This window comes from Erinaceus europaeus, chromosome 2 (assembly GCF_950295315.1).
Source record: "Erinaceus europaeus chromosome 2, mEriEur2.1, whole genome shotgun sequence".
NCBI classification, from domain to species: domain Eukaryota; kingdom Metazoa; phylum Chordata; class Mammalia; order Eulipotyphla; family Erinaceidae; genus Erinaceus; species Erinaceus europaeus.
Window position 1 is genome coordinate 107793825 of NC_080163.1, and position 9759 is coordinate 107803583.

General features: G+C 41.5%; 1 protein-coding gene across 1 annotated transcript; it reads left to right on the forward strand.

Moving 5' to 3' along the window:
• Window positions 1-5992: 5992 nt before the first annotated feature.
• Window positions 5993-7375, forward strand: LOC103128254 (tripartite motif-containing protein 75-like). The gene has a single exon (XM_007539115.2). The coding sequence runs from the start codon at window positions 5993-5995 to the stop codon at window positions 7373-7375; it is 1383 nt and encodes a 460-aa protein (XP_007539177.2).
• The last annotated feature ends 2384 nt before the right edge of the window (window positions 7376-9759 follow it).

The window sequence follows — 9759 nt, forward strand, 5'->3', positions numbered from 1 at the left end:
GAATTTTCCATCTATTCCTATTTTTTGTAGTGTTTTGATAATAAAGGGATGTTGTATTTTGTCAAAGGCTTTCTCTGCATCTATTGATATGACCATGTGGTTTTTGGTCTTGCTTTTGTTGATGTGGTGGATCACATTGATTTATTTACGTATATTAAACCAACCTTGCATGCCTGGGATAAACCCCACTTGGTCATGATGAACAATCTTTTTGATATACTGCTGTATCCGGTTGGCTAGAATTTTGTTCAATATTTTCGCATCTATGTTCATCAGAGATATTGGTCTGTAGTTTTCTTTTTTGGTTGTGTCCCTGTCTGCTTTTGGTATCAGGGTGATGTTGGCTTCATAGAAGCTGGCAGGGAGTATTCCAGTGTCTTCAATCTTCTGGAAGACTTTTAAAAGTAGAGGTATTAGTTCTTCTTTGAAAGTTTTGTAGAATTCATTTGTAAAACCATCTGGTCCAGGACTTTTATTTTTGGGAAGATTTTTGATAACTGTTTCAATTTCATTAGCTGTGATGGGCCTGTTCATGTTATCCACTTCCTCTTTACTTAGTTTTGGAAGTTGGTAGGTATCTAGGAAATCATTCATTTCTTCCAGGTTCTCTAACTTGGTGGCATATAGTTGTTCATAGAAGCCTCGCATGATATGTTGAATTTCTGCAGTGTCTGTTGTGATATCTCCTCTTTCATTTACTATCTGATTTATTTGGGTCTTCTCCCTTTTTTGTTTTGTGAGTCTGGCTAAAGGTTTGTCGATTTTGTTTACTCTTTCGAAGAACCAACATTTACTTTCATTGATCTTTTGTATGGTTTTCCTATTCTCAATGTTATTTATTTCTGCCCTAACTTTAGTAATTTCTGTCCTTCTGGTTGCTTTAGGGTTCCTTTGTTGTTCTTCTTCTAGGTCTTTAAGATGTACAATCAGGCTGTTTATTTGTGCCTTTTCTTGTTTCTTAATGTGTGCTTGTATAGCTATGAACTTCCCTCTTAGGACTGCTTTAGCTGTGTCCCAAATATTTTGATAGCTTGTGTCTTCATCTTCATTGAACTCTCGAAACATTTTGATTTCTTCCTTGATTTCCTCTTTGACCCAGAAGTTGTTAAGAAGTGTACTGTTTAGCTTCCACATTTTGGCACTGTTAGTAATCTTTTGTTGATTGTTAAGTGTTAGTTTAATTCCACTGTGGTCTGAGAAGATGCTTGGGATGATTTCAGTGCTCTTGAATAGGCTGATGCTGTCTTTGTGGCCTAACATATGGTCTATCCTTGAGAATGATCCATGTGGATTTGAGTAAAATGTGTATTCCAGTTTCTTGGGATGAATGACTCTGAAAATGTCCAATAGTTCTAGTTTATCTCTTCATTTAGCTCCCTTATGTCTTTACTGATTTTCTTCCTGGATGATCTGTCAAGTTGAGATAGTGGGGTGTTGAAGTCCCCTACTATGATTGTGTTACTGTTAATATATTGCTGTAGCTCTTTCAGTAGAAGTTTGATGTATTTAGATGGCTTCTCATTGGGTGCATAGATATTAATAATTGTTAAGTCCTCTTGATTGACTGATCCTCTGAGCATTAAATAGTGTCCATTCCTATCTTTTTTAATCTTATCTATTTTAAAGTCTATCATGTCAGATATGAGAATAGCTGTTCCTGCCCTTTTTGTGGGCCATTGGCTTGAATGATAGTTTTCCATCCTTTCACTTTAAGTCTGTGTTTGTCTTGTTGCGTTAGGTGAGTTTCCTGTAGACAACATATTGTTGGGTTGTGTTTTCTGATCCATCTTCCTACTCTGTGTCTTTTAATAGGTGAATTCAGGCCATTCACATTTATTGATATCAAAGATTGAAGATATTTTAACGCCATTCTTGTAGAGTTTTAGAGTGTTTTGATATATGTTCTATTTGTGGTGGTCTGGTTGTTTATAGGAGACCTTTCAGAACTTCTTTCAAGGCAGGCTTGGTGATGGTTGCTTCCTTCAACTGTTGCTTGTCTGAGAAGGTTTTGATGCTTCCATCTAGTCTGAATGACAATCTAGCAGGATATAGTATTCTTGGCTAAAAGCCTTTCTCATTGAGCACTCGATAGATATCTTGCCATTCTCTTCTGGCCTGTAGTGTTTGTATGGAGAAGTCTGCTGCTAATCTTATGGGTTTTCCTTTGTAGGTGACTCTTTGTTTTTCTCTTGCAGCCTTGAGGATCCTTTCTTTATCCTTATTCCTTTCCAATCTAAGTATGACATGTCTTGGTGTATTTAGGTCTGGGTTAATTCTGTTAGGGACCCTCTGGGCTTCTTGAATCTTTATGTCTTTGGTGTTGTCTACACTAGAGAAATTTTCAGCTATTATGGCCTGGAGAATGCTTTCTTCCTCCCCTTCTCTTTCTTCCTCTGGTAAGCCAATAATGCGTATATTGTTTCTTTTGAAGTCATCCCATAGGACTCTGTTGTTGTTTTCAGCATCTCTTAATCTCTTTTTGAGATCTCTTACTTCTTCTTTAGTTGTCTCTAATTCATCCTCAATCTTGCTAATTCTGTCTTCAGCCTCATTGATTCTATTCTCTCTGCCCTCTACTGCTTTCTGGAGTTCATCTATTTTGTTGCCCTGCTCTGATACTGTTTTAGCTTGTTCAGCTAGTTGCCTTCTTAGCTCAGCAATTTCAGCTTTCAGCTCTCTAATAACCATGAGATTATTAGAATTTTCTTCCATATTCTCATTTGTTGTTCCTGCAGTTCTGATTACAATTTTTTCAAATTCTTTACTCACTCCTGTTATTATTTCCTTAGCTAATGTTTGGATGTTGAACTCGTTGTTTTGGAAGTCACCATTTTTTATAGAAGAGTAGTATTCCATTGAGTATATATACCACAACTTGCTCAGCCACTCAATTTCATTAATTGTGATGTGCCTGTTCATGTTATCAAATTCCTCTTTACTAAGTTTTGGAAGATCGTACGTAGGTATCTAGGAAATTGTCCATTTCTTCCAGGTTCTCTAGCTTGGTGGCATATAGTTGTTCACAGAATCCTCACATGATATGTTGAATTTCTGCTGTGTCTGTTATGATAACTCCTCTTTAACTTATTATCTGATTTATTTGGGTCTTCTCCCTTTTTTTGTTTTGTGAGTCTGGCTAAAGGTTTGTCGATTTCATTCCCTCTTTCATAGAACCAACATTTATTTTCGTTGATCTTTTGTATGGTTTTCTTATTTTCAATGTTATTGATTTCTGCCATAACTTTAGTGATTTCTATTCCTTCTGTTTTCATTAGGATTCCTTTGCTCCCCTTCATCTTCTTCTTCTTTTTCTTTTTCTTCTTCTTCTTCTTCTTCTTCTTCTTCTTCTTCTTCTTCTTCTTCTTCTTCTTCTTCTTCTCCTTCTTCTTCTTCTTCCTCTTCTTCTTTGTCTTTAAGATGTACAATCAGGCTATTTATCTGTGCTTTTTCTTGTTTCATCATGTGTGCTTGTATGGCTATGAACTTCCCTCTCAGTACTGTTTAGCTGTCTTCCAAATATTTTGATAATTTGTTTCTTCATTTTCACTGAAATCCCAAAACATTTTTATTTCTTTCTTTATTTACTCTCTGTCCCAGTAGTTGTTAAGTAGTGCACTGGTGAGCTTCCACTTTTTGGGACTATTACTAATCTTTTGTGGATTGTTAAGTGTTGGTTTAATTCCACTGTGATCTGAGAAGATGCTAGGGATGATTTCAATGCTCTTGAATTTGCTGATGATGTTTTTGTGTCCTAAAATATGGTCTATCCTTGAGTATGACCAATTTGTACTTGAGTAAAACTAAAATGTGTATTCCAGATTCTTGGAATGAATGACTCTGAAAATGTCCAATAGTTCTAGTTTATCTATCTCCTCATTTAGCTCCCTGATGTCTATTGATTTTTTCCCTGGATGATGTGTCAAGTTGAGAGAGTGGGGCGTTGAAGTCCCCTACTATGACTGTGTTGCTGTTAATATATTGCTGCAGCCCTCTCAGTAGATGTTTGATGTACATTGCTTCTCATTGCATTCATAAATGTTAATCATTGTTAAGTCCTCTTGATTAACTGGTCCACTGAGCATTAAGTAGTGTCCATTCCTATCTTTCAAAATTTTCTTTACTTTAAAGTCTACCATGTCAACTCAGCTATTTCAGCTTTCAGCTTTCTAGTAACCCTGAGATAATTAGTGTTTTCTTCCAGAGTCTCATTTGTTGTTTCTGCATTTCTGATGACAATATTTTCAATCTCTTTACTCACTCCTGTGATTATTTCCTTAACTAGTGTCTGGATGTTGACCTCATTATGTTGTGCTTCAATTTTGGGGGGACTTCTAGCTGGACTCTTGTCCTGGTTCATTTCTCCAATATTTCTTCTTGTTGCATTAGCCATTCTATATAGTATGTTATGTGGTCCCTCTCTCAGTACTTTTCAAATTACTGATCATTCTTGCCTGGATTGACTTGTATCTATGTAAATTAGAAGGCAGCATAATGGATATATAAAAAGACTTTGTTACCTGAGGCACTAAAGTCCTAAATTCAATCTCCAGCACCACCATAAACCAGAGTTGGTCCCTCTCTCTACTGTGTATGTCTCTCATTGAAATAGATAAGTAAATATTTTGAAGCAGTGGACACTCATTAATTCTGAAACCTGAAGTGAAACCATAGCTCCTCAAAATCTGCATGGATCCCAATGGAGAAATGAACTTGGTCCTTAAGAATAGAGACAGGCCAAGCTCTGATATGACAGATTCAGATGGTTAATCACTGAGTTTAGAGAGAATAAGGGCAGGACAGAAAGAGAGGGAGGGGCAGCTGACATACAGAGAAAGCACCATCCTGCACAAAAGATGGGATAGAAGGGAAGCAGGAATCTCATCAGCATCTAATCCCATCAGGATTTGGAACTGACCAATGGGAGGGAGGAGGGTGACACACCCTACAGGTATATAAAGCAGAGCATCTCTCTCTGCCCAGAGCACTCACAGAGACCCTGAGAGGCACTGAAACTTCTCTTCTGGATCCAGACTTCAGGCTGCTTTGCAGGAAGGAGGAGTCCCAGCTCAGGCTGCACCTGAGCAGATCTTTACAGGACACAGGTGAGTAGGATAATGAAGCCACCCCTGTGGGGATGGGAGGCCTGAGGTCAGGCACCCAGTGGAGATATCATGCTGGCACACTGGCAGCTGGGTGTCTGGGGGCAGGAATTCCATTGAGGAGAGGTGCTCACTCTGGGGTCACATGGAGGAATTTTACAGGGCAGAGTCCTTGATATGCTTATTATAGAGTAGGAGAAGGGGGAGGATCTATAGCTGGGCTGCCTTCTGATGTGAATAGGGTAGAGGTCCAACATTTGCAGGCCCACATCAACCCCATCAAATGTGGGCCCACCTTTTTTCAAAAAAAATATTTATTTACTTATTTCCTTTTTATTGCTCTTGTTATCTTTATTGTTGTTGTAGTTATTGTTGTTATTGATGTTGTCATAGTTGGATAGGACACAGAAAAATGGAGAGAGGAGGGGAAGACAGAGAGGGGGAGAGAAAGATGGATACCTGCAGACCTGCTTCACCGCCTGTGAAACGACTCCCCTGCAGGTGGGGAGCCGGGGTTCGAACCGGGATCCTTATGCCGGTCCTTGTGCTTTGCGCCACCTGCGCTTAACCCGCTGTGCTACAGCCCGACTCCCAATATATATATATATATATTATATATAAAATATATTTATTTCCCTGTATTATTTTCTTTAGGGAAGATCATATAGAAACTTGCTATTCCAGTCATTGGGATACACTGAAAAGGAAGAAGAACAACAGGAATTGTTGTTGCTGCAGAGATAAAAAGAAGAAGCAGAACCAGCCTCTGAAGATCCCAAGAACCTCCTGGAGCTTCTCAGGCCACAGTGAAGGCTGAGAGGCCCTGCTCCCTGTCCTTGCTCCTGAACACCAGCCTAGCTCAGGAATTGCCCTGGAATAGAGACCCCTGCAACATGGCTCAGGAAGGCCTCCTGGAAGAGCTGAGGGCAGTGTTCAGCTGCCCTGTGTGCCTGGACTTGCTGACAGACCCGGTGACCCTGGACTGTGGGCACCACTGCTGTGCCTCCTGCCTCCAGCAACGCTGGCAGGACCTGCTGGACATTCTCCCCTGTCCCATCTGCCAGCACCACTGTGCCCACAGGGAGCTGCAGAAGAACAGCCAGCTGAGTGCCCTGTCTGACATGGTGAAGCAGCTGCCCAGCTCAGGGAGCAAGAGGAAGCAGGAGCAGGATCAGCCCCTGTGTGAGCAGCACCAGCAGGTGCTCAGCCTGTTCTGTGAGCAGGACCTTCAGCTGGTGTGTGTCCAGTGCAGGGTGTCCTGTGAGCAGCAGGGTCACCCTGTCATCCCCACTGAGGAGGCTGCTGCTCAGCACAGGAAGAAACTCAAATCCCACCTGCAGATGCTGAAAACACAAAGGGAAGATGCTCATAAGGGGTTAAAGATGCAAAAAAATGAAAGACTCAGAATTAGAGAAGAGGTAACAGTTCAGAGGAATCAATTACGCCGGCTATTCAAAAATCATAAGACTTTTTTGAGGAATCGTCAGTATGACTATGACAATTGGATACTAGAAGAAATGAAGACTGTTTCCCAAAAGATGACTGAGAGCAGAGACCAGCTGTCAGCCTTTGGCTCCTCAGTGAAGACTCTGCTGAGGGATCTCACAGACATGTCTGTGCAGACAGACCTGCAGCTCCTGCTGAGGGCCACAAGACTCCAGCTCCTGCTGAACAAGTATCAGAAGCTGGAGGTCCCAGATGGATTTTGCCACACAATCCAGGAAGAGCTCCCCAGTGCCCGTTCACAGTATCTTGATCTTCACAGTGCCAGCAAGTTTAAGTTGGATTTGACACTAGACCCTGCGACTGCTCAGCACAATCTCATCATCAGAAAAGATAGGAAGCATTTTCTATTTAACAGTAAAATAAAGCTCTTCACCCCTGCTCCCAGCCCCAAGGCATTTACTTTTCACCCAGCTGTCCTGAGCTCTGAGGGCTTTGAAGCCGGCAGGCATTTTTGGGTGGTAGAAGTCATAGGGACAGGTGTGTGTTTCCTGGGTGTCTGCAAAGAGTCTTTGCCCAGGAAGGTGCTGATGCCACATTCCCCAAGCAATGGCTGCTGGAAAATACGACTGTTTCTTGGGCCTCACCTCAAGTCCAGCAAAAGGAAAGTGACCATTGGCATCTTCCTGGACTATGAACTCGGAGAGGTTTGGTTTTACAATATCTCTGAGAGGTTGACCATTGGAACACTCACAGATACCTTCACAGAGAAACTCTTCCCCTATTTTTCAGTATTACGCTCTTGCTCATCAGTGGTCATGACTATAAAATAAGTACAAAGCCCTCTGATTTCCTACCAAAGAGAAAGCAAGTTAAAAGAGTGCTGAAGGGAGTCAGGCAGTAGTGCACTGGGTTAAGCATGAGTGGTGTAAAGTACAAGGACCTGCATAAGGATCCCAGTTCATGTCCTCAGCTCCTTACCTGCAGGGGGGTTGCTTCACAGGCCAAAATAGGAAGAAAATTGTGTTTGCCAGTGAAATAATGGTCCTCATACCTGCTTTCAGCTCCAAGATATTTACTTCTCACACAGCTGTCCTGAGCTCTGAGGAATTTGAAGCTGGCAGGCATTTTTGGGTGGTAAAAATCACAGGCACAGGCATGTGTTTCTTAGGCATCTGCAAGAGACTTTCTCCAGGTAAGTGCTGATGCCACAGGCCCCATCCAATGGCTGCTGGCAAATCCAGCCAATGGGACCCATCTCATATCAGGCTTAAGGGAACTGACCACTGACATTTTCCTAGACTGTGAACTAGCAGAGAGTTGCTTTTATGATATCACTGTGATGTCGTGGATTAGCCTACTCACTGACACCTTTACAGAGAAACTGATTCCCTATTTTGCTGTGGACCCTTCTTCCTCAGCAGTGGAAATGACTATGAGATAAACCCAGAGCCTCTTCTAGACACTCATCAGCTGCTTGGTTCTCTGTCTAAGAGAAAGCCTAGTCATAAAGCCTTTGAGTTCTGTTTTTTTTTTTTTTTTTTAGAGAAGTGTGGTTTCTTGACTCTCCCCTGCAGGTTTCTACCTATTTGTGCTCCTTTCTGGGGCACTTGTAGGGAAGCTTGTGGGCTCGACTGTCTTTGCACTTTTATCCTGTAAACAATGATTATATTGTTCTCCCCATCCAGGGCCTCTTCATTCTTAAACTTCTAAACATATCCATTTCCCCTTCTCATGAGTTTTCTACCTGAAGTGTCCCATTTGACACATACTGAGTCATCTTGGTCTCCAGAATTAGTCCCACCCCTTTTTTCATACATAATACTTTGTTCTATACATAATAGTATACTTTGGTGTATTGCAGCAAAGTAAATGACAATGGATTGGAGGGGAGGGGTTCCGGTCCTGGAAGACAGAGGAGGACCTAGTAGGGTTTGAATTTTTATGTAGAAAACTGAGAAATGATACACATGTACAAACTATTGTATTTTTTTTTACTATTGACTGTAACCACTAACTTCCCAATAAAGATATTGAAAAAGAAATCAAAACTGCAGAACTTTTTTTACTGAGAAAATTTTCACAAAGATTTTTTTCAATTGAAACATGATTAACTAAAGCTGAAGGAACAGAAGAAAGAGCCGAGCCTTCCAGGTCTGATGGGGCCTTGACCTGGACTGAATTTGTGACTTTGGGCCTCAGTCAGACAAAGATGATCACTGAGGAGATTAAGGAAATGAGAGGAGGGACAGAAACAGAGGGAGGGGCAGCTGAAATGCAGGGAAAGGCCCCACCCTGCTGCCCTGATTCACACACCAGTCACAGAGCCTTCCTCCTCAATGTGGGGACTAGAAGCTTGAACCTAGGTCCTTGCATATTGTAACTTGAAATAAAATTTAATTCTTATCTTTATCTTTATTTATTAGCTAGATATAGCCAGAAATGGAGTGAGAAGGGGGAAGGGCATAGATAGGGAGAGTGGGGCAGCGGTAGATAACGCAGTAGTTACACAGAGACTCTCATCCCTGAGACTCTGAAGTCCCAGATTCAATCCCTGCACCACCATTAACCAGGACTGAGCAGTGTTGTGAGAAAATAAGGGGAAGGAGGAGGAGAGAAGGAGGGAGACATGGGACTCTCAAGCATGAGTTCAATCCCTGGCAGCATATGTACCATGTCTGGTTATTTCTCTCCTCCTTTCTCACTAATAAGTAAATAAAATCTATAAAAACATAAAAAAAAGAGGAGAGAGCTGGACAGTAGCTCAGCTTGTTACGCACATGTGACACAAAGCACGAGGACCAAAATAAGTATCCCAGTTTGATGCCCTGGTTCCCCATCTGCTGGGGAGTCCCTTCACAGGCTGTCTGCAGGTGTCTATCTTTTCCTCCCCTTCTCTGTCTTTCCCTCCTCTCTCCATTTCTCTCTATCCTATCCAACACCAACAACATCAATAACTAACAATAATAACTATAACAATAAAACAACAAGGGCAACAAAAGAAATAAAGAGATAAATATAAAAAAGAGGAATAGGAGAAGAAAAGAAGGAAGAAATGAAAAGTGAGGGAGAGAGACACCTGCAGCACTGCTTCATCACTTGTAAAGCAGGTGGGGACTGGGTGCTGGAGCCAGGTCCCTTCTGGCAGTCCTTGCATATTGTAACATGTGGCCCACCTCCCAGCCCCTGAGCATAATCTACTTTCAGATCCTTTCTT

Coding starts and splice junctions, on each gene's coding strand:
- LOC103128254 (XM_007539115.2), top strand. CDS start 5,993: ATGGCTCAGGAAGGCCTCCTGGAAGAGCTGAGGGCAGTGTTCAGCTGC.